Genomic DNA, 22,109 nt, shown 5'->3' with positions numbered 1-22,109 from the left:
TTATTATTTTAGGTTAGAAGGAGGCAGGATTGCTAACAAGCTGAGAGGCTAGTCACAAGTTAAACACTTCCGCCCCCCTGGCTGATTTCCCCGCCCCTTAAATCTGATTGGTCGCCCACGCTAAACATTTTCACGTGACAAACAGACAGCGCCACAGGAGCAGGAAGAATACATGGACGGTGAGTGGTGTTTTGGTAAATGTTTGGGATACAGTAGTTTTGTTCCATTCAAACTATATACACTCTCTTTAAGTATTGGCTTGATTTCAACCAGTTCATAGCTTAAATCTCGTGCTGCTTACATACAGAAACTGCTTTTGCGGTTGCTGGGTTTTGGTGTAAGACCAGTGATCCTAGGCTTGTTTAGCTTCCTCGAGCTAACTTCCTTGTGATTCCATGAACCATTTGTGCAAACAAGTAAACATAAATGTATCTTTCAGTTTTGTCTAACATTGCTGTGTTTTAATGTAAATACACTTTCTTGGTTTGCAGACAACTCAAGTCAATTTCAGTCAATACAATGAACTGAATGCTTTGTCACCACCTATGCTTTGACTAGGCTAGATAACAGGAAATGCATCCACCTTAGTTTCACTATACCTTGTGACTGTTTGTCTGACCATTGCACACACACACACACACACACTTTGACACCATGGATGTATTGTTTGACACCCTGCCTTTGTTTTAGGATCCAAGATGTCAGCAGCAGTCCTGTATTTCCTCCTGGCTAGTCCGCTGCTTTTGGCTGCTGGCAGCCCTTTTCGTGAGTCCAGCAATGGCACCGTACCACTGGTACTGTGGCATGGGATGGGTGAGTGCTTGTCCTGCTCATTCAAATAATAATAGAAATCTTAGTTCTTAGAGGGTTTTTCTGGTTGACAGTACAGGGGAAACAGGTTTTGAGGAATTGAAAGTTGAGATCAGCACCTGTAACCGTTTGCAGTGCCTGACTGATTCTCCATTCTACGTGTGTGTGAGTCATCTCCTTCAGAGGATAAGGGCAGAGGAAACTCAAAATCTTCTCACTTTGTTTCAGAGACTAATAAAGGGACAAGGGGAATTTTAACCACACAATCTTCCTTCCTGGCCCCCACAGTCTGGGATGGTGTGCCAAAACTGTTTCAGAATAGGAAGGGAGAGGTTTGAGACGGGATGGCATCCTCCTCGATTTCACAATATGCAGTCCATTCATTTTATTGCCAACATATTGGTGAAAGTGAGCTGGAAATCCCCACTGCTTCTTGTTGAACTTGTACACTGACAGTAGGACTACTGTTTGCAGAAGTGAACCCAACCGGTAGTGTGAGATACTGTAGGAGCGGTGCCTCAAGGTTAGAGAAGCGAGCTTGTGACTGTAAGGTTGCTGGTTCTAATCCCAGCTACCTGATTTGAATATATTGTGTAACAGTGTGAAGCAGGACACTCCTGAAAAAGAGCATGCATGTCCAGTCAGTCTTCTCCTGGTAAATACAGATTAAAAAAAAAAAGAAAGACACATTTTCCTATTCAGAATTAGATATGTTTCATCTGTTTATTCTCAGAGGATTTACTCATACCGGTCACAACTTCCTTTTTATACAAGTAGTGGTTTTAACAGGCTGATATGAGAGCAGGTGAACGGTTGTTGGTCAGAATCGCTAGTAACCTCCATGTATATGTGCACCAACATGCTCTATTTAGCATTTACTAGCATTTAAAATGAGTTAACTTTTAGCTAAAATGTTTTAATGGAAATGAAATGTCTAAAATGAATAAAATGTGCATGTGTTCATCAGGTGACAGCTGTTGCAACCCCCTCAGCATGGGGGCAATAAAGAAGATGATCGAGGAGGAGATTCCTGGGATCTACGTGCTTTCACTGATGATCGGCAAGAATATCATCGAGGTATTCTCACATCGTAAAGCTCTTTAAAGGGAAAGGGCCGCCCGTTTTTATATTGCTTTACGTTGGCTCTCTACCTACAAAGAAGCTAGTTGAATAGTGGTGACAGACTCCACCTTGTGTCGTTCCTGTAGTAATGTGGATCTGTTAAAGGTCACAGATTTCTCAGTTTTCATGATTTTGTTTTCAGATATACAGTGGTTCAGGATAATAATAAGATGTTTTGCAAATGAATGTAGTTTAGTTGAAAGGGTATGTATTGAGTGAATTTAAAGACTAAAACCTCACAGATGGATTAGTCAAAATACTGGACCCTGATTGGCCGACAACACCAGCTCCTCTAAGTCAAATGAGGCCAACCTGCTGAACGGAGGCTTTCCAGTTCAAATGCTCCAAACTTGTCTGATTGGAGGGATTTTTGCAAATGTCTGAAACTGCCTTTTAAATACTTTAAATATAACCACTCAAGCTAAATCATATTTTAACAATGTCTTAATTAAACATCTTTGAGGATATACAGTATATATATAAATAGAAGAAAATTTGAATTCCTATAATATGGCTCTGTTAAGTGTTCAACTATCAACTTTAAACAACTGCAAAATAATTTTAAATGGGTAACCAAAGCAGTTAAGTAGCAACAGTAGATACAAAGGTGTAACTGCCTAATAAAGACATCCTTGGTTGCAAAATTGAACACCAAAAGCATCAAAGCAGAGCAATATATTTCACCGAGCCTTTGTTTAATTTCTCTAGAGTTACATAAATGTACCCACCGCCTGAAATACCAGAATCAGAACTTTTCCACCACGTGCATTTCACGATAACCCCAACTCCACAAACACATAATACATCTGAAATGACAACGTATTCAGCCAAGAATGTCACATGTCCGCCAAACACCCACAGGTTTGATCGTTCTGGCTTCACAGCTAGGAAGGAGCCATTCTTATTCTGCGATATTTGCAGTGCGAGTGGCTCAAGTTACATCAGAGGCACAGAAAATGGCTCCTTTACAACTTCACTATGTGATTTTTCCCTCTTAATATTCATAGCAAACCAGCATGAGACTCTTGCTTTGGCTTTGATCCATCATGGCACCGTGTCTTTATCTCTTAACCCTTTTCCTCATGGAAGGTGCTCGTCTTCTTCTGTTAATCCGTCTTTCCTCTGGAACAGTCACGCTTTGAACTTTTCATTTTTCCCTTCTGCAGGACACTGAGAATGGGTTTTTCATGGATGTGAATGAGCAGGTGTCCATGGTGTGCAGCCAGCTGGCTCAGGACCCCAAGCTGAAGGGAGGCTACAATGCCATGGGCTTCTCCCAGGGGGCGCAGTTTCTGTACGTAACACCCGTCTGGAGACTGAGTGTTTTTAATGGGGATAGTAGAAATTGGACAGATCCTGTGTTCTTGCCTGTTTCTTCCAGCAGACTAAAGGAAATAATTAATAATAAACCAATAAATTGAACAGTATTATCATTTCCTCCAACACTCTTTGAGAAAATCAAGATTGGAAGCTATAAGGACTAAGGGAGAGACTTTGAGCTTCATTCTCAGGCTTCAGACTCTTCTTTTTTTAGCCTGTTTTCTGCTTAAAGTCTTTGCCTCATGAAGGAATGAGGAAGCTTGTCATGATTCTTCCTGGTTCCTCTTCACAGGCGGGCCGTGGCTCAGCGCTGTCCCTCTCCACCAATGAAAACCCTGATCTCAGTTGGCGGCCAGCACCAAGGTAATGTCATTAAGAAAAACATGACATGAGTTCATCACACTTGGCGATCAGAAAACATTTTGATTTGCAGTATTTTACAATCATGCTAAGTTAATAAATGTCTGATTCTAGATTTTGGGTATTAGTGCCCAACTCTTACAGAATGGCTCTGAATTCTGTTATATTTTATATACATATATACATATTTATATATGTAGTAGATGCTCTTAACCATTAATATTTGTGCTATTGATTATTTGTTTTTGGATATGTTTTGTGCCTTTTTTATTTTACAGTACTTTAACTTAGTGAAGAAAATTGCTATGCAAATAGTTATTATATGAACGCCAAGTGAAACATATCGTCCACAATTGGCAACAAGATGCATCGTCAAGTTTAATCAAAATCAAAAGCAGTTATGGCCTTTTAAAGTTTTATTATTATATTTATAAGTTATAGTTTTTAATTAGAGCGTCCTCATCGGGCCAAGAACACAGTGCCAAAATGCAACAGCCATCCAAGTTTTTAAATGCTGGAACACAGTGTGAAGATGCATCATCCCTTCAAATTTAGTCAGAATTAGACCCTCAATTTCATCACGTTGGGGATAATTATTGATCGCAGTAGCAGGCAGCATCTCTTCATCCACTCATTTGTTCATCCACAGGAGTGTACGGACTCCCCAAGTGTCCAGGAGAGAGCTCCCATATCTGTGACATGATTCGCAAAGCTCTGAACAATGGAGCGTACACTGACATGGTCCAGAAACAGTGAGTCTCTCTCTCTCTCTCTCTCTCTCCCTCCCCCTCCCTCTCACTCACTCACTCACTCACTCACTCACTCATATGATATTGTGTGGTTTTCATCAGTTCTGTATAGAGTATTGTCCTGTTATACTGATTGGCTGGTTGGTGTGTGGTTATCAGCCTGGTGCAGGCCCAGTACTGGCACGACCCCTTCAATGACGACCTGTACAAGAAGCACAGTCTCTTCCTGGCCGACATCAATCAGGAGCGGGTCAGTATGGGGCCGCGGGACGGACTTTCACACACCGCACCAGGAGCCTGAACTGCTAGCTGAGTCCTTATTCTGACAAATGCAAAATTTACATCAATGCAAGAATTCAGGATAAGTAGCTAAGGCAAGGGAAGAGGAATCACGCCAGCTTCAAATATGAAAACCATTTCTATAACTGGAATACAACATAGGTTGATTTGTAAGGGAGAAACAAGGGTTTATATAGGAAATATAGAATACAACACAAGAAATGACAGGAATACTAAGTCAAAATGGAAGTTATTTAAGTTTACTTTCTCTAGGTTCTAGATGAGGAATATATGCACTCCTTCCTTGTAAATCTCACTCGCACATTAATGCATTTGCTTTGCTATAATCTGATTTCCATTTACTATAATCGGCTTTCTCAAACGATTTTATATCATCTGATTTTTTTTTTCTACTTCGAAGGTTGTAAATGAGACTTATAAGAAGAATCTTCAGTTGCTGGACAAGTTCGTCATGGTCAAGTTCTTGCAGGACACCGTTGTGGATCCAGTTGTTACAGAGGTGACATACTGAACACACATACACACACACACACACACACACTCACAGCTACCCCCCCTTCCCCAACACACACACACACCTTGTGACATCTCATCACTCATTTCCTGAAGTAACTGCATCAGAAGCCCATTGCAAAGACTTGACTTCCGGTTTCTTCTAGTGGTTCGGCTTCCTGAAAACCGGCCAGGCCAAAGAGACTGAAACCCTACAGGACAGCGTTATGTACAAGGAGGTACGAGTCGACACCGTGATGACTAATGGAAACACAGTTGCTAGTGTGTGTGAGGTTGGGACAGTGAGCTGAAGCCGGTCTCGCTTTATTTCTGTCGATGTTTTAACATGGAAGCCAATGAAGATAATCGAAAACCTGCAAAACCACATACAGTATTCATGTTATTGTGCTGTGTTACTGTGCTGTAGAGGAGTCGAGAACTGTCAAAATTAGCTCACTTTCCCAATACTTGCACTGTTGACTGGATAGAAGCATTAATATTGCTTTCTCATGCGTCATTGTCCTCTATGAAGACAAATCTACCATTGTTCTTCAGTAAATGGGTCCATTGTGTGTAATGAAGGACTGGCACATGATTACTAAAAATGCAAAAATGTTTGTAGTCATGGTGCTGTAAACTGCTTCGGATGAAATTGTCTACCAAATTAACTGCTATTCTTGTGATTCGTGTTTATGCGATTGTTTTGCTTTCTAATGCCGTACTGTGTTGCATTCTTCTTTATTTTACCTGATCAGATGAATTTCCTTCTGGGTGGAAGGCCGGTTTGCGTCCTGCCCCAAGGACTGGATCTGATAATTCGCTATCTTCAGCCAAAACGCTTTGATATAACCAATGCTGTCTCTGTCCTTTGTAAAAACCAAACCGCAAGACTGAGCTGAAGTGAATGTGTGTCTCCATACAGGATCGTCTGGGACTGGCAGCGATGGACAAGGCAGGGAAGCTGGTGTTCCTGGCCTCCGAGGGAGACCACCTGCAGTTCTCCAGGGAGTGGTTCAACTCTCAGCTGCTGCCTTACCTGCGCTAGGAACACTTGCAATGGTGATGGTCAATTCTCTCTCAACTTGGAGTAAATTAAAATCTGAATTCATTAATTGCAATGCCATTCAATCTCTTTTATCAGGAGGGAAATTATGCTAACTGACCATCACTTTTCCATAGCTTCCTAATAGGACCAGGGATGCAAAAACACACAAATCCCTTCTTTTGCACTGATCATTTGTAGCATATCGACTATGCTGATGCTGTCTTGTGATATTTTGATTTTAGCAGCTAGTTTGTCTGTTACCATACTAACACTTTGATGTATAATAAATAAATGTTGATTATGATGTGCGATGCTGATAAGATCAAATTGGTTTTGAAATGTTGGATTAAGACTGTATTTTCAAATAAAAATACTAAAAATACTACAGCATATCCAGGAGATTATTTCTGAAATACAAACATTCAGCTCAAATATCGAACAAATCTTTGTTAAATAATGATACATTGTCCTTGTGCAAAACCAATAAACAAAAAACCCAAATTCATATATTCATTTTATTGCAACATTTTTAATGATGTCTCCAGTACTAATGAGCAGAATTTTGATTCTGGACCCAAATAAAGAGGTAAAAGAAAAAGAGACAATACAAAAGAAAATCCAGCTAAGAGCTCCACAGCTACAAGAGCCGATGATAACCGAAGAGAAACGAGTGCAGACGTGGCTAGGAGTGAGTGGGGCTAATATTTAAGACTATTCAATAATAACCCATATCTATACAGATCATTACAGCAGATATTTCCAATCAAAGAGATCGAGGGAAAGCGTCAACAACCAATACATGATTACGTCCTTCAATCTCTCTTCTCTACTGCTTTCTTTCACTTCCAGTTCGTCTCAAAAACCACTCAATCGATTCAAAGCGATCTCTCTCTCTCTCTCTCTCTTCTGCTCTTTGCCACAGCTTTTTTTTTCTTCTTACATGCCTCTTTACATGGAATGTTATTTTTAAGTATTCAGGGGAATGTCCTATGTGTGAGATTAAGGGAAAGCACATGGAATTATTTATTTTTTTCCAACAAAGCGGTCTTGCACGCAACTTGTTTTTACTCCTATTTTATGTGCTCTGGGAATGGTGACAAACTTTTATATTATTATCCACTATGGATGTTAATAATACTGTTATCGTCAACATCAGTGGAGGCGATATGGATAGCATTGTCCTCTGTGAAAGGGCTTGGTCGTACATGTGCTTCACCATTGAATTGCATATAATGGAACAGAAACCTATTAGACCCCTATTTAAAAACACCTGCCCCTCCTGACCAGGAAGAGGAGAAAAACAAAGTTAATGATTGGTTGAAGCAACCTGATAGTGGAGCCTGATTGGCTACAGTGCTGTTGTTGAGGCGGAGTCAATATCCATATAACCGATCTGTTCCCATGTTGGCTATTCTACATGTTAAATTTAGCATAGCAATATCCAGATAGGTAAAAAAAAAAAAAAAACATATGATACAGAGCATCCCAGTTATTGGCAAAACTCATGAATGTTTTTGAAAAGTGCTCACTGGCCACGGGGAAAACCAATTCGAATGACAAGCTGCTCCCTGCGATTGGCTGGAGGAATGCTCCAGATAAAGCAAGCAGTCCTCTCATTGGCTTATGGAAGGAACAGCTTAAGCTGTGATTGGCTGATAAAGGAAGGGAGGGAGGGGGGGGGGGGGAAATACGCGTGAGGTCCGAATCTCAAGTCTACAGTGTGAGAGTTAGCTGGTTGGGCGGTCGATCAGTCAGGTAGGCATTTGCAAAAAGGGGGGATGGTTGGTGAGAGGGGGGGGGGGGCGGCCATTTCACACGCTGCCCCTCTATCCAGCGATCTCGGTTGCTGTGGTAACGAGCTTCTTGCCGTCCCAGACAGTCTTGAACTGCTCGGGAACAGCGATCTCCGTCTGAGAGGAGGAAGAAAGAAAAAAAAAAAAAGGTAGAGAAGTCAGGTGGTGAACAAAATCTTTAAAGTCAGATTTCATAGCTTTAACAAAGACAAGTGTGAGAATTTTGCGTTTGCATAGGCAGAGTATGTAAATCAGATTAATTATATTCTCTGATTACATTCTGTTTGTGCTACTATACAGCATTGCAGCTTTCCATTTTATCACATACTTTGCATAACAGCTACGGAGGCTTGTAACAAAGTACCGAGCAAAATGCAAATCCAATAATCAATCACGTCTCTCCCTCCTGACAAGACACTCACAAACTCTCCGTCTTTGTTGGGTACCAGGATGTTCATCTCCGAGCTCTTGGCGCTGATGATCTCACACTCCAGCGAGTCGGGGCTCAGGTAGACGTGGCAACCGTCCGTCTTGTTGATGGAGATAGTGGGGATCTTGCCCATGACCTAGATACATAAGACGAGGGAACAAAATGTTTCATGGGATTCCACGAACCCAAGTATTTCCAATAAATTACATGTTGGTGAAATTCTTGGATTTGCCAATTTTATTTCTTCATTCAAGGTGTTTCTGCTGCATTTCATGGGACGCAGTTGCAATTTGGGTAGGGACAGTGAATGACAAACTCTCTCCCTTCCCTCAGCATGTGTGTAACTGTGTGAATGTGAAGCAGGGTGTTGCTGCACAAAAAAAAAAAACGTGTGCTTCCCTGGACAAAATAATGGCTTAAAAAAAAAAAGAATACAGTGGAGAGTGACAAGAGAGCAGGTAAAACACACCGTTTCCTGTCTGTTACGTTCCCTTTAAATGTTGATTTGTCTCTATACTGCATCAGAAAGTGTATTCATGCATGCTGCACACACCTGGATCTTGACATCTCTGCAGTTGATCACCTCTACGATGCCAACAACGTGATCGAACACCAGGCCCATTTTCTTACAGTTGTCTGACGAAATGAATGAGAAAGAAGAAGAAACAAATGTTTACTTGGGAGTGAAACATAAACTGATGTCATGTAATTGCCACGAGGAGGTTTCATGTTCCGTCTTTGGCGGATAAATAAATAAGAGTCACGCATCACACTGGCCAATAGGTTTTTGAGACAATGCTTCACAATTCTCTCTAATTTTAATTCTGTAGCACTTCATGATGAATTATATCCATTGTATCCAAGTAAGCAAGTACCTGATTCTGTACACAAAATAGCACTGAAAACATGTAGGGTGACATTTCTATGAAAAATGTATTTTATGTATATATTTTGGCTGGTAAAAATTATTCTTGGTAAGTATTTTTTTTTTTAGTTCATCAGTCCTTGGCAGGTGAGCCAAAAGGTGAATTACATCTGACTTTATCCCCTGGCTCATAAAATAATCTACTCTTATAATATAGGAAACGTAAAGAAACAAGTCTGAAAACCAATTTGGGCTCTGATACACAGTTAGAGAAACAGCTATACAGTGTTGTTACTGATCATCCCCACCGCTTAACAATAGGTAACATTAGTAGTTTTGTTCTTACCTAAAGTGATGGAGTTGATCTTGCCCTTGACCTGCAGTGTGCTCTTGTTACACTTGAAAGCGTAAACCACTTGCTTCAGCTCCGTGTCGCTGATCACCAGGCCCTGCGCTCCCTCCTGGTTCTCCTGCAGAGGGCAAGGACAGAGAAAAAGGAGGACAGAAAGAAGAGAGAGAACAAGAGAGAAGAGAGTGAACAAGAGAGAAAAGAAGACGGAACAAGAAAGAAAAGAGGGAGCGCAAGCACAAAGAAAGAGCAAAAGAGTGTGAGAAAAAACAAAGGAGAGAACATGAAAATAAAAAAAATAAAAAGATGGAAACTCTGGAGTTACCATAAAAGGGTTTGACTACAGCAGTGACATCAAAAAGTACTCATTCTATGTGAATGACTCATTCTCAAACTTCTCACAGCCCGCTGCATAAACAAATCCAAACAGCCTTAATTTTAGCCAAAAGCCACAAATACAAGACGTCAACTCAGCAGTCTTTGCTCTTTCCTTTCTCATCATCTTTCTGTCACAGGGACAAGAGGAACCGCAACTCAAGACAAACTCTACTTTATCTTAAGAGTTGTATTCTGTGTAGCGTCTAGGGTTTCCAATGCTTCCTGCTGTCCCATGACTACAGAATCCACCACAGTGACGACACCTGAGAGGCTACAACAAATACATTATATTAAGACAGACTTGAGTGAACTAATAGCTTACCACTTTCCACTTCTTGCCGTCCAGCTCCAGAACGGGGGGCAGTGTGCGGGTGGGGGAGGCGGCGGCGGCGGCAGCGGGTCGGGGGGAGGAGGAGAAGGGTTTTGGTCCGGTACGCACCGGAGCGCCACTCTGAGTCCTCAGGGTGGGGTTCTTATGGGTCTTCTGGTCGTCAGACACATGCTTCAGGCCTGGGGACGAACGGAGAGAGGAGCAGAAGTGCAAAAGACATGAGATGAGACCCAAATGGATGAATTACAAGTGAAACGTCTCCAATGAATGATGCAGGAACCCTTTGGGCAAGTCAGTGACAAGATGCATCATCTATCCAGGTTTCATCAAAATCGGACCAGTGGTGTAGCGTTACGGCTTTTCAAAGTTTTACATTTTCACCTTCTGTTATATAAATTATTTCCCATCAGGCTCATCAGTATAATATTTGTAAATACCCAGAACACAGTGCCAAAATGTTGTTTTTCTCCCCAAAACATCCCAGATTCGCATCCCAGGCAGAATAAGACAGAATAAGACAGTTTAACATGCTTCAGTCCTGGAAACATAAAGTTGGAATGAGTATAAATTTAAAACTGGCGATTCACACCATAGTAGTAATGATACTGCACAAGTGGATGGAAGATGATCATCACATGTAATCTAATATTAGCATTGTAGAAAGGGAGAAATTAAAGAGTTTTGTTCCAATAAAAGATATCCACCACTCAAAGTGTCAATTGGTCTAAATTATCAGTAGCACAAATTGTAAACTCATCAGGGTACTTTTTAAAGGACAGTTGGACTTAAAACCTTGATTGGCAAAATTGTAGCACTTTTACAGACTGGATCATCTATGGAAATTCTTGTTATTGGCTCAAAGCATGTAGCAAGAAAAATCAGCAGAGTATTGGGTGCATTAACATCCAATATCAAGCTCTCCTCTGAAACCCTGGGCGTCGTTTTCAACCCATACATGAAATTGGAGCAACACGTTAAGGAGCCAACTGTCTTTCTCCTTCCAATTAAGACACGACTTGACCAAAATCCCATCAGTTCAGTGGTTTCCTGATACGGAAAGAATTATTCATGCTTTTATCTGATCGTGTCTTGACTCCTGTAATGCCTTGTTCTCTCGCCTCAGCCAGTCTGCAGCGTCCCGGCTCCCAGCGGTGCAGAACGCTGCCGAGAGGCTTCTGACTGACACCAGGTGTAGGGTCTCACATTACGCCGATACTGGCTAGAATTAGACCGAATTCATTTCAAAATTATTCTGATCACCAGCAGTTCAAGGCATTGCAGGGTCAGGCTTCAGCTTATTTTAGTGAATTATGTGCATATAGCAGAGCGAGTTCACTCAGGTCCTCTGAGCAGGGCCTGTTGGCTGTTCAAGGTCCAACGTTAAAAATAAAAAAAAGGTGATCATGAAGACTGAAGACTCTGGAAAAGCCTTCAATAAATGAGCCAATCAGTCTCTGCTTTAAAGACATTATTAGAACTGGCTTTTATTTTCCTAATCTGATGTTGTGTGTTGTGCTGTGTCTTGTATAATAGGTGTGTTTTGTATCATGCATATATATGTTTTGTGTTTGTTTTATTAATAAAGAACTTAGTGACTGCATGTCTAGAAAGATGATATGCAAATAAATAAATTTACCATTTTTAGAGATACTGAATAACGAACCACAGGTAATGATTTTTTCCCCTGTAGCAGGAGAGAGGGTTCGCACTGAAGAAGATAACTGACATGCAATCACGTTTGAAAATTTGAATTCAGAGGAGGAGATAATTATACAGACTTTGATTTCATTTAATTTTTGATTTCATTCAAAAATGATTAGCGGTCACTGCGGACTGGTCACCTACCCCTGGTGATGTCGGCTCCCTGGTTGATGGAGGCGAACAGAGCGTTCCGACTGGTGGCGCCGGAGTCGCCTCCGCCGCCCGAGGATCCGCTGAAGTCCATGGGAGGGGGAGGGGGTCCGGGGGGAGGAGGGGGAGGGCAGCCGCCAGCAGGACCACTGGGGGGAGCTGCGGAGGCTGAGGCTACGGGACCCTGAGGTGGAGAGAATATTTTAAAATGCGGTATTTGAATCCATCAGATCTCTCACACACAGCATGTGATTCAAATAATTCATAATAATACTAATAAAGTATCTGTGCTCACTAAAGGGATAGAGAACTCATTTTCAAGATCAGATTCATCTGGCAAACTTGGATGTCTATATCTGGAAAAGTTGGGGGTGTTTTCATCCCGTCTAAGAGGATGAGGACAGAAGGAGTATAATAAACAGAAAGAGAGAGTGAGCGAGAGAGAGAGAGCGAGAGAGTGAGAGAGAGAGAGCAAGAGAGAGAGAGTGAGAGAGTGAATGCCCATGAGAGCAGGACAGGAAGAAGTGGAGCAGGACTATAAAACAGAGACTCACACTCTTGCTCCAGGTCAGTCCGGTGGTGTGGTGCTGTTTGATGTAGTTCTGCATCTCAGTCCAGATGGACTGATAGGCCTTCACCCAGTCCACATGCTTCTTGTCCCTGTAAGCACGGGAGGAAAAGAGGATTGTCTGTTGATCATCCTTTTGCACTTGTGTCTTAGTATTTTCTTTAAATTTCTCTTCTCAGCTTGTGAAATTGTGATGGGCAAGGCGTCTCATTTGTGATTACTACAGCAGAATAAAATGACAGCTAATATCATGATTCGTTTTTCCGATTGTCACATTTTTGTATTGCGATATTGAATTTTGATATATCGTCCCATCCCTAGTAGTTATAGAACATCTATTGCCCTTTCACATTCGACATTACAAAAGAACTTGCTGACAAATTCCAATACAAGCTGTGATATCTGTGCTACTGATCAGCATTAACAGGTCGACTTTTGTCTAAAATCACAAGATAAGCTGCAGCCTCTGCCCTCTAGTTGTGTCAAATCCTCTCAGGCTTTGATTTCAGGCCTAACCGCAGCAAAGTCTAACACCGCCGTGCGTCAGCGCGTTATGTGGCAGTGCTGACTAAGTAAAACTCTAGGGTGCTTAATGTAAAAAGGGCCTGGAGGAACGAAAAGGATGGAAGACAGATGGGCGCAGGAAAACGTTCGGCTGCGTCTCAAAGTTCATAAACTCATTCATTTAGTCGGCATTGTGCCATATGAAAGACAAGCTTGATGCAGTTAGACACCTCATTAAAATGAACAGATTGGAGAAGGAAGCCCACTTCATTGATGTTGCATCCGGAAATTAATGTGCCGGTAGTTTCTGTGTTACTACTACCGCATACAATTTAGTAGGTAGAACGTATTAGTATGCAGCCCTCCTTACTTCTCCTTGTAGTCCTTGAGCACACGGTTGCTGTAGAACATGGCAACGTCCTGCATCTCCTTAACAAAGGGGCCGGGCTTAGGAGCCTGGGACAGACAGAAATGAAGAAATAATTGAAGACATGTCTGAATTGAAATTATATTTTGAAGGACAAATATGGGAGAAAACATGTTTGAAGGGGGGAAAAAATAAATAAAAACATCAGTTGGCAGGCTGAGCTGTTGGTGAGATCTTCAAGATAAAGGAATGGGCCTTTGGATTGGATAAATGCATCCGGGAAGTTTCTCCTTTCGTTAATCATATTCATAAGAACAATGAAGCATTCAACCGAAAAGTTAATCATCATCTACACTGTAACTGTAACAGTGAGGCTCTGTTGCTGGCATGCATGTCAGCCAAGTGACTGTCTGACAGCGATGACAGAATGAAAGAGTTGCTTGTTTCTGGCCATCACACGCACTTGTTTAACCCCACACACACACACATAGAAAGAAACCACACACAGTTACTCACTAAAACAGGCATACAAACAGCGGTGCCAAAACCCTCCCTTTCCTGCCCTCCACCCCATCCCCTAGTTCTCACCATGGCGACCCATCCGAGAGCAGGCACAGTCTCGCTGACGGTGGAGAGGTGGTTGAACAGCGGCGAGGAGCGGTTCTGCTCGCGGAACGTCTGCACCTGCTGGATCACTTTGGACACCGGCTGCAGGAGAACCGTCAGAACTGCCTGGAGAGGAAAGGAAGAGTTTTCCCCAATTAGTAAACGAGTTTCAGCAGAGAGTTTTTGTGTCACTTGCTGCTTTCATGCAAAAAAGAAAAAAAGAAAAGCTGTAGTCATATGCTAGATTTTAGACTTGAGGTGGTATGTACAGGAGTCAAACATCATAACCCAATAAGCAAACTGTTAAAGTGTTCAAATGTATTCATCAATGTGCTGTTTAATTGGTTAATTGAACAAACAGGAAAACTGAAGACTGATGATGGTCTAGGACCAAAACGTTTTTGTTTGTGCACTTTTCTGTTTGTGCACTATTTTTCTTTTCGATGGAGCACTTTTTGTGTCAAATCTTTTATCGGTAAGCCTCTCTTGTGGACATTCCCTCATTTAATCAGTGTGCGAGTTTCTATGTTTTATATGCAATTAGTTAATTGAGACATTCATTGATCGGGCATTTAACTCACATCAGAGGGCTTCTGGGAGCTGGAGGCTGTGACAAGGAGCTGTCTCTGACAGGAGAACGCCTGCTTCATCATGTCCGCCTGAAGAGAGAGAGAGAGAGAGAGAGAGAGAGAGAGAGAGAGAGAGAGAGAGAGAGAGAGAGAGAGAGAGAGAGAGAGAGAGAGAGAGAGAGAGAGAGAGAGAGAGAGAGAGAGAGAGAGAGAGAGAGAGAGAGAGAGAGAGAGAGAGAGAGAGCGAGAGAGAGAGACAAGGAGGCAAAGTTTAAAAAAAAAGTTTAAAAAAGTAACAGAGCTCGGAAGAAAACATTAAGAGGTGTGTGTGAGAGAATGAGAGAACATAGTTACACACCAAGAGTAAAACAACTGATTTTAATGTATCTGCGTTCATTGCATTTGTAAATCACACTCCCCCACCAAAAAAAGGGTTTTACTCACATGTTTCTGGACATCACCCCCTATCTGCTGGCTGAGGGCGATGTACTGGGCCAAGGGACCGTTGATGATGTCATCGTAGGCCTCGACATACGCCGATACAGCTACAGAGAGGGAAGGACGGCCGAAGAGGAAGGAGCATTAACAGGGCAAACTCACAGAAACCAACAATCACGCCATGAGTCATGTTTTTATTATGTGCTGCTTTATCAAAGCACAAACACATCGACGAAACTGGCTTTTGATAAGGCTGGGTATGATGAGGTTTGAGGCAGGGAATTTAGAAAAGAAACTACATTTCACTTTCCATTCCACCACAGCATATTATACAGCCTTATACCTGTCACTAGTGTGGCTGTCTACTTAAAGCATCCCATCTTGGCGAGTAGTTTATATTCTGGTTTTCATGGCGGTCAAGTGCCAAATAACCCCCATATTAAAACTAAGTGGAATATTGCCTTTACCTCCACTTAAATGGTTTATCTGACTATTGGATGACTAAGTAGACAAGGATACCTCATTCATAGAGACCAGATATCTTATTAATGATAAGAGGAATTATTACCGAATATCATACTTAATAATTACACTGGATTACCTCCTCCAGCGGAGCCTCCGGCGCTGCCACCAGGGCCTGACACGGCCTCCAGACGACCCACCGCTACCTCCAGCCGCTGCACCAGACTCGCCAAATCTGCCATACCTGTGAGATGGGAGGAGAGGGAGGGAGGGGGGAGGATGAGGGGAAGGGAGGAGAGTGGGAGGAGGGAGATAAGGAGAGACACCAGATATCAGCTGACAAGTTTATAGGCCACTGGTCAAGCTACAAAGCAGGCACAGTCTATTCAAATCCCCACTTTGCAATAGTAGCGTGATTATGTGCAATTTTGCATGCACTGATTTCTTCACAGGCTACATACAAAGAGAAATGAAGTCTGGTCGATTTGTTTATTCTCTAAGAAACTATACAGCAGGAGGAATATCTAGACAGGGATGTAAGCTTTTGCACAACAACAAAGTTAACTTAAATGTTTCTAACCCAAAATCTTAACATTAATTTGTTCAACGCTGTAGCTCGGTTGCTAAAATAGTCAACAAGATGCAAAAAGCACAAATTAGGGGTTAACGAAACCCGCTGTTCATTTGGAAAGTTTGGTTTGTTTTTTATTTGGTTTGTTTCAGGGGGATTTCACTGATTAGTTCCTCCTTACTGGTTGAAGTTGTGCTAATCAGTGAAACAGCTAGTGTAGTCTTTGGTTGGAATGAAAACCTGCATGCTCTTGTCCCTTCATGGCACAAGATTGCCCATCCCTGGTTTATGTTCACACTGCCCAGCTACAAGTGAACCAGGGCTTGTAAACAAAAGACTCACGGAGTCACAAGCAGCTCATTTGCTGGACAGAGTTTTCGTAACTTGTTGTGCTGGTTAGGGATTTTTGAGGCGTGTGGGAGTCAAAACAATTTTGCAGTGCCTGTAACTTCAGTTTAGCATGATGGACTTGTCTGCGCTCATTGCTGTAATTTTTAACAAGTTTCACGGAGTTGGGAAATGTGCTACATGGCCCATATACTGAGGAGACATTTCACCTCATCTTCTTGACTCCCAAGTTTGTGTTCTGTTCACTTTGTTACACTAGGCTTTCCAAGCATGAGTAACTGCTGGCTATCAGATGTCACCATCCGTCTCCTTATAGCCATAAAACCTTGTGTTTTGGGGTTTGTTCCTGTTGGGTTGGATTACATTCTCACTCCTAATGAACCGCACCGCAGTTCACTTGCAAGAGGACAGAGACTTGCATTTTCAGGCTTCTCGGTGCAGTTATTGGGTGTCACCTGAGTTCGAATGGCATTGTTGTCACCTGCCCAAACAAACTAAAGGAGTAAAATAAATAAATTGCTCCAAACGTTAATTGCAGATTGTAAGCAAGCCCTTACCAGCCCTGTGGTGGAAGGCAAGTTACTGAGTCCCACCTTAACAGTGGTTGAGTAACAAAAAGGAGAGGAATGGGGCTGAAGAAAAGCAGGTTGGGACCTGCTGAGTAAAGGCATGCAGGTTATCAGACTTCTGCAAACCTGTCCAGTCATCCCAACTATGTCATTTGAACATGCTAGTACCTTTTTACAACAAAATAACCACTAATTTTACTGGCAGCAGCTCCTAGCCTTAGGCAGCGGTTAGAGCAAAAACTCAACTGTGGGCGGCTCTCCTTCTGTCAGTACAAGAGTAAAGTGGTGGAGAATTTGTGCCAACACACACACACTGATACTCCTGATGAGGACATTTTCATTGACTTGCATTCGCTAATCCCTCACCTAGCCCTCCACAACTACATACTTAACTGTAACATTAATCCAAGCCTAACATAGGCTTATACTTAGCAAACAGAGTACGCAAACACACCTAATGAGACAGCTAACATTACATAAGACAGCTGTAACCCGACCCCGCCTTCATCCGTGTGACTGAGACTGCCTCCAGTCTCAGGTACTTTCACCTGGCTGAGGGTGAATGGAGGCACAAAGACCCATCTCACTAATGAGTCCATGCAGGACTGCGCTCTCTCAAGATAAACCCTGCCTTCCCCTCTCACTTTCACTACAGAGGCACCGAACAAAATCTGACACTAAATATCTAATGACTTTTCGAGTTGGAGACAAAGCTTTCAACATTTTTGGCCGTGAGAGTGAGCTAAAGCTGGCTAGGTGTGCGCTTTCCTGGGTATAATAATAGGCTGCCAACCAATTTGGATACTAAATTAGGCTTTGACTGTTATGGATTTTGATGGCTGAGAGTGAAATATTTGGATTGAAGCTGCGGATATTTAGCGCCGGCATTCATTATCTTTAAATTGGATTCAGCATTCCTCTCTGAATTTTATTCTTGGCATAGTAGAGAAGCTGCTGAAACTCGCTACTGAGATCCAGACTAATGAAATTCTTATGGTTGTTTGGCAGCTGCTTAAGGCAAGATGAGGCAGCTTTCATTTTGTGTTTTAAAGTCTGCCACCCCTAAAGCTGTGAGTAAAATCATATCCTCACTTCCATCATATCTGCAGGGTAAGACACTGACAGGCCAATATCCAATTTTTATTAGCCAATATATCAGTCAATATCAGCCTGATATACTGATATATTGGTATGATATAACTGATATAACTCAATACCAAAATATTTTCTGCTGTGCCTCCACCACTGTCTCCCTCTCTACTTTACAAATGTCTGAATAAAAAAACACTACTAAAAGTACTAAAACAGCTTAATATTAACTTTTTTTTTATTAACAAGTAGTAACAACTGCTTAATACCAATTCATTGAGGGCATTAAGAGGCCCAACAAAGAAACCTAAACTTTCTGTAGAGTTACATTAGTTTCAGCAATCTTCCATTCAAAAATCCCTTGACCTCCCTTCTTGTTTGTCTCACTTATTCGGATGGAGTTGTAAATTAATTATCTTCCACAAGACTTTGAGATAAAAATAAGATCACAGCAGGACACACACCCTTACTACCCTTGACCTAAATGTACAGGGTAACGGCAGGATATGCCCACAAAATACCAGAGTTCAACTGCTTCACTTCCTTGTTGCCTCAGTTGAGGTATGACTCAACCTGCAACCGAGATGGGTGTGTCACTCAAGGTCTATGTGTGGAGTAATGGACATCAAACAATGGACAATACTGAACTGTGGACCGCTTAAGGTGCTGTAGACGACAGATTTAACAGACCAAAACATTTCTAATGACTCAAAAACAACCTTCTCCCTTTCAGACAAACAGTGAATCACTCCATCCAAGGCATGTATTTGAGCTTACTGAGTCCATGGACAGTTACTCTGCTACACTAATTTAGATGCTAGACTACATTTCCTAAAGTGCACTGCTGTGTTTGTGTTTGTGTTTGTGTGGTAACACACTGACTGGAAATGTTCAAGCCAAGTGCTGACCACCAGGGAAACTCACAAGGGAAAAGAAAGACTTTCCAGAGACAGACAGAAAATCGCATTGCCTTCTATGGTTTATGCAACAGTGCATTGCAGCAATTGCAGTCTGTGGGCAAGTCGGCTAAAATCAGCAATCAATTGCAGCTCTAGAGGTGGGGAAACCCCGGTCTTGGTGGTTCTACACTGATTTTTAAAGGAAGCGTTTCTTAATCTAGCTGTCAGGAAAATGGGTTACAAGCATGTTTTTGGTGGATCATAAACAAAACATAAGTTCTTATTTGGATCCGAGTGCGAGACAAAATTTCAGGCTGAGAATGTGTAAGAGCCACAGCCCAATGTCCAAAAGGTTGTACACACACACACACAGATCTTCAATACAAAATAGACAGATCTATGAACGAGTCACATTCACAAGGCCGAAATGCAAGCATGGCCAAAATAAACTGCTGAAATTAAGATCTGTCTATTTTGTGTTGAAGCCATGGGTGTATTCTACCTTCTGGGCACTGGACTGTGAAATTATGTTTGTGGTTTAGCAGCACCAGCAGAGAAACGCAGTGCACAGATGCATTCTTTCACACATGAAAACACAAATGTGGAGCCCAGGTCTATGGGTGGATGCATTTCAGCTGGATTGGGTGCAGACTTTGTTAGATGTTGCCTTAGCTCTTGCTGGTTTCCTCCAATAAAACCACTGTCTAATGTATATATATGTATGCCTACTTTTGTCCACATATGGCACAAGACTCAGCATAATGCACCATCACCGTGCAGGACGGTTGAAGTAGGTTATGTGAGGGTTTCTGCCTCTCAGCCTGCGGCCAGACGTGCAGCTCAGACATAAAGGGAGCGTCCAAGTCGCAGTCTGTGCACTTCCCCTAACCTAGCTAGCTGCATTCATGGGATATATATTTAAAAAAAACAGGTCATTTCTTCTTCATCGCAGAGGGAGAAGTAGGCCACAGCTCTAACCTTTCCCACAGCCCCACGGTGGGCTCTCTAGCCTCCAACAAATCACGTACAAGCCGATGATAATGCGATTGGGGAGACGGCCAAGGATGCTAGCTAGGCTAAAGCTAGCAAAACCGGCGACAATGGGAAGAGACAGCAACCTACTGACAGACTTATAACGCGTGGTTTGCGGTTAGCTTTGATCTAGATTCAAAAAAAGCTTATGAAACACGTTAAAACGTCCCAGCAGATGTAGCTAGGTTGGTATCTTGTCACTCTCCCCTATCCGTGTGTGTGTGTCTCTGCTGTCTGTCTGTTTCGGCATTTCCTGTATTTTCTGCACACCCCTCCCTGTGTTAGCTAATGTTGCACTGCTCTGCAAAAAAAAAAAAAAAAATGAAGTTTCCACATTCAGCAAGCCAGCGTCTCCTGACACAGAAAGAAGAAGTCGGGGCAACGAAAGGCTAAAATAGCCGTTGGAGATCTGCGTTACTCGACGATTCAGCCTACTTTCGTTGAGTAGCAGCAGACTCAGCTAGCTGGTTGGTTAGCATCACACCGATTTCGATAAATAATTTCTGAATGATTCGGTGCCGTGGCAAGGGAGCGGCGACGCATTGTGTTAGCCCTCTCGCTGAAATTATATACTCTTTTAAAACGACCAGCTTCGTTTGGATGAGTTAAAACCCGCACAGAGTGACGAATGCATGCTCCTTACCTGCTAAATTGGTCAAGCAGTGATTTGGTCTTTGATCGCCGTCAATTTTCCGTGGGAGTGTGCTGGCTGGGAGCAGGCTGGCTGCGAGCAGACTGGCTTCGCCTTTCTTCCTGTATCGGCGGAATTACCCAGCTGTCACCGCGCCGCGTTTCCGCCCTTGTTCGCGCAAACCCGATTCCTTTCCCATATAAGGAGAGAGAGGCAAAGAGCAGCTAAATTATAAGAAAAAGATGAAATAAGTTGCTTCCTCTCTGTGTGGCAGAGATAAGTCAAGGCTGTCGTTTTCATTAACTATCTGTTTTTGACATTCAAGAGACTACAGAGCTCCATCAAGAAAAAGAAAAAAACAACTTCCTAAAGATTTTGCACCAATGACTACATTCAGCTTCCATCTGTCACTTGATGGTGTGATGTCTTTTATTCCGGACAAGGTGATGCTATAAAATAATTGCAGTACTATCTTCTCAAATGCAATTTTTTGCAGTTTAAGCCAAGTTTTCTGGAAAAACGGTTGGAAAAGTCCCTTTCTGTCAGGGAAGCTTTTAATTTTCATGCCTCTTAACAAGGTCTGAACGTTTCTCTGTGTTTAACATTGTAATTGATTAAAAGTGGTTCCTGTTAGGCCTATTAAAAAAATGCATCCACTAACAGACATGCCCATGATGTGCGTATAGTTTGCATAATATGTGAAGCCACTCAGATGAATGTGTAGGTGTGTGTTTCCTGTGCTCTTGTCTTGCCTGAACTTGTCTGTTCTGGCCTCTGATGTGGCAGAGGGATGCATACACACACATACATACACACATACATACATACACACGCACACACACACACACACACACACACACACACACACAGCTGCCCTCAAACTGTGTCTTGTAATGCAGGGGATTCAGTCACTGCAGTATCTTCATTAGTGTATTCAAGAACAGTCACACACACACACACACACACACAAGATACACATGCATGGAAGATTCAGGCTGCTTTCCATTCTCAAAAATCAAAAAGAAGAAGAAATTGGGAAGTTTTGGATGTTTGTCTTTGAGATGGTTGAGAAGGATTCAGATCTGTGCATCAGAGGAATAAAAGAGGGATCGAACCTCTTTAGGATCGAGCCTGGTTTTTAAATCTTTACATTTTCTCACATTTTTCTGAAGAATATATGGCCAAGAACAGTCTCCAGTGCCTCATAGTCACGGATACAAAATGCTTTCTGACCTCTGCTTCCATTTGCTGCTCTCGCTTT

The 22,109-nt window shown here is 42.2% G+C and overlaps 2 protein-coding genes across 2 annotated transcripts; one reads left to right on the top strand and one right to left on the bottom strand.

Annotated features, from left to right (window-relative positions):
- The first annotated feature begins 58 nt into the window (after window positions 1–58).
- ppt1 (palmitoyl-protein thioesterase 1 (ceroid-lipofuscinosis, neuronal 1, infantile)) lies at window positions 59–6,579 on the top strand. Its single transcript, XM_071899353.2, has 10 exons — window positions 59–179; window positions 691–813; window positions 1,778–1,887; window positions 3,099–3,226; window positions 3,545–3,615; window positions 4,262–4,364; window positions 4,521–4,611; window positions 5,062–5,160; window positions 5,321–5,392; window positions 6,076–6,579. The coding sequence occupies exons 1-10, from the start codon at window positions 173–175 to the stop codon at window positions 6,196–6,198; spliced, it is 927 nt and encodes a 308-aa protein (XP_071755454.1). The 5' UTR covers window positions 59–172; the 3' UTR covers window positions 6,199–6,579.
- A 128-nt stretch (window positions 6,580–6,707) lies between these two features.
- On the bottom strand, window positions 6,708–20,969 carry cap1 (CAP, adenylate cyclase-associated protein 1 (yeast)). The gene is made up of 13 exons (XM_071899349.2): window positions 20,861–20,969; window positions 15,849–15,953; window positions 15,254–15,354; window positions 14,822–14,899; window positions 14,223–14,366; window positions 13,638–13,723; window positions 12,750–12,855; window positions 12,190–12,379; window positions 10,336–10,523; window positions 9,633–9,756; window positions 8,975–9,057; window positions 8,414–8,557; window positions 6,708–8,108 (listed from the first exon to the last, which is right to left on the bottom strand). The coding sequence occupies exons 2-13, from the start codon at window positions 15,949–15,951 to the stop codon at window positions 8,025–8,027; spliced, it is 1,431 nt and encodes a 476-aa protein (XP_071755450.2). The 5' UTR covers window positions 15,952–15,953; window positions 20,861–20,969; the 3' UTR covers window positions 6,708–8,024.
- Window positions 20,970–22,109: the final 1,140 nt, after the last annotated feature.

This window comes from Centroberyx gerrardi, chromosome 19, assembly GCF_048128805.1.
Source record: "Centroberyx gerrardi isolate f3 chromosome 19, fCenGer3.hap1.cur.20231027, whole genome shotgun sequence".
Taxonomy (NCBI): Eukaryota; Metazoa; Chordata; class Actinopteri; order Beryciformes; family Berycidae; genus Centroberyx; species Centroberyx gerrardi.
The sequence above is the reverse complement of the archived record's forward strand: the minus strand, read 5'-3'. Positions and strand labels throughout refer to the sequence as shown.